We start from the raw sequence: 2355 nt of genomic DNA on the forward strand, positions 1-2355 counted from the left end.
GTAGCCCCACGGCCACCGGCGTGGTGGGGAGATGGCTGGGAAGAGGGGAGGGCTCCTCCCATGCACCCAGCCCAGTGCCCCTCATGCCATTCCTCCCTCGGCAGGTGCCAAGCCAGTGAGCAAGATGAAGATGTCCATGGTGAACACGCCCCTGGCCATGAGGGTCCTGCCTCTTGCCCCCTCTGTAGACTTGGTAAGAGATGCCCACTGCTGCTGGCACGGGCTGCTGCCCTCGGGGCTCCCTGCCAGCCCTCGGGCTCACGCTGCCCCTTTGCCTTTTCTCTTAAGGACATGCCCCCACCCAGCAACAAAACTGAGGACCAAGTGAAGCACCTGCTGCTGGTAAGGTCCCCTGCTCCTCCACCGATCACATAGCTGCCTCCTGTGCTGCAGGAGGTGATGGGACCCTCTGCACCCAGCTCACTGGGCTGGGGATCTCTTGGGGTGCTCAGAGGTTGGTGGGAGCTCCTGGCCTCCTGCAATGTCCATCGGGCTGGTAAAAGCAGAGCTTCACCACCCCCTGCCCTGTTCTCCTTTGTGCTGTCTCACCGTGGTGGTCACTCTGCAGCAAGCAGACCCCAAGAAGATGTTCCCAGAACTGAAGGACAACATGATGGACAACCTGAAAAGACTGAGGCGCACCATGAGTGCTGCAGACTGGAAGGTCAGTGTTTTCTACTGTCCTACTCTTCCCCTTCCAGGACCAACCTGCTTTGGGGAGGGACTGGGGTGGCCCCACCTGGAAAAACAAACTCCTGCTTGAGCCAGGCTTGGGTTACTCCCACCCCAGGGAAGCTGGTGATGCTTTCTTGGCCCAAGCTGGAGCTTACGGCTCAGATGCCCCATGTTGCACCCCCACCTTGTGCCAGCTAATGTGCTGGTTCCCCTTGTTGCAGTCTTTTGAATCCTGGATGCACAAGTGGCTGCTGTTCGAAATGGCCAAGAACCCCAAGCCGGAGGAGGGGCACAAAGCGATCCCAGCAGAGCAAGGTATCAGGGCTGGGGGCTGCTGAGCTGGCGGGGGTCAGGACTGGCCCTTCGGGAGCTACCACCCACCAGGAGGTACCAGCGTGGGGCTTCCCAAAGCAACCCAAAAGGCAACTGAACCCTCTGTCTCCTGACTGGTCACGGACCTCTTTGATCCATGGTTGGTGGCCGTCGCACTTGGGATGAGCCCACGTCTGAAGAGCTGGAGCACCGCACCCAACCCTTAGCGAGCCCCAGAGCTTTAGAAAGGTCACCGGGGTGTGGCTTGGTCACCTTGTAAACCGAATTTAACTTCTCCTGGATGAAAAGCTCCTGCAGTGGCTATGGGTCAGCGGGGGGCTCACGGAGTCTCCCCTTTGTTTTTATTGCCCTAGTGCAAACTAAGTGCCAGGCAGAGGCCAGTGCCAGGGGTGTGCAGCCGGGCCGCTTCCGCCCGCAGTGCGATGAGAACGGCGACTACCTGCCCAAGCAGTGCTTTGCCGCCACGGGCTACTGCTGGTGCTCCTACAAAAATGGCACCAGGATTGAGGGCACTGCCACTCGGGAGAAGCTGGACTGCCCCGGTAGGTCGCCGGGGAGGGGCAGGAGGAGAGGAACGAGCAGCATGTGTGCATGCTACCCCCCAACTTGCTTGTGATTAGGGAGGAGAGGAGGGTGCCCATGCTGCAGAGCATCTGCACCCCTCTTTGGTGCCTGTGTGTTAAGGGTGGAGGGGGCCCTAAAACCCTCAGCCCTCCTTGCGTAGCTGCAGCTAGAGCCAAGGCGTGCAGTCGAGGTTCTCCCCAAGGCCCCCTTGCCCACAGACCCGCAGCTCAGTGGGCAGGTGCAGATCCTGCCCCACTGCCCCACAGGGTGGGAGTGATGGGGCAGCCCTGGGGGTCCAGCACCCACATCCTGCTCTCCCTCTGCAGCAACCACTCCTGTCCCCATGGAGCCAGAGGAGATGATCTTCTCCGGGGTGGACATGCTCAAGCTGGGTGCAGAGAAAGGTGAGAGCCCCGGGTGCTGGGGGAGAGACAGGACTACCCCCAAGAGCCAGGGCAGCAGCAAAGTGCTGCGGGGGAGGCAGAGGTGGTGAAGGAGACACGGCAAAAGCAGAACCATCTTCCTGACCCTCTCCTCTTTCCCCTCCAGCACCTGCGTAGAAGAGGATGCCAGTGGATGCCTCTCCCCTCTTCAGCATCCCAGCTCACAGTTTTAATTTTTTGCTGAATTTCATTTCTGCTCTTACACTGCTTTCCCAAGGCGAGTAACAGCGGGCATTGCTGCGTGCCCCTGCCCCTCAAAGCATCAACTGTGACCCTTCCCCTGCTGCAGGGCATCAGCCTGGGCTAAGCTGCCACCGGGATCAGGACTAGAGACCAAGTG

General features: G+C 60.1%; 1 protein-coding gene across 1 annotated transcript in view; it reads left to right on the forward strand.

The window, feature by feature from the left end:
- CD74 (CD74 molecule, major histocompatibility complex, class II invariant chain) overlaps nucleotides 1–2132 on the forward strand; it is a 4473-nt gene extending 2341 nt beyond the window's left edge. Inside the window, exons 3-9 of the mRNA XM_010137631.1 lie at nucleotides 105–206; nucleotides 281–342; nucleotides 569–664; nucleotides 897–990; nucleotides 1362–1550; nucleotides 1899–1976; nucleotides 2122–2132. Coding sequence (XP_010135933.1) covers nucleotides 105–206; nucleotides 281–342; nucleotides 569–664; nucleotides 897–990; nucleotides 1362–1550; nucleotides 1899–1976; nucleotides 2122–2132 — 632 coding nt within the window. The remainder of the gene's footprint in view (nucleotides 1–104; nucleotides 207–280; nucleotides 343–568; nucleotides 665–896; nucleotides 991–1361; nucleotides 1551–1898; nucleotides 1977–2121) is intronic.
- The last annotated feature ends 223 nt before the right edge of the window (nucleotides 2133–2355 follow it).

This window comes from Buceros rhinoceros, unplaced genomic scaffold (assembly GCF_000710305.1).
Source record: "Buceros rhinoceros silvestris isolate BGI_N320 unplaced genomic scaffold, ASM71030v1 scaffold16066, whole genome shotgun sequence".
Lineage (NCBI taxonomy): Eukaryota > Metazoa > Chordata > Aves > Bucerotiformes > Bucerotidae > Buceros > Buceros rhinoceros.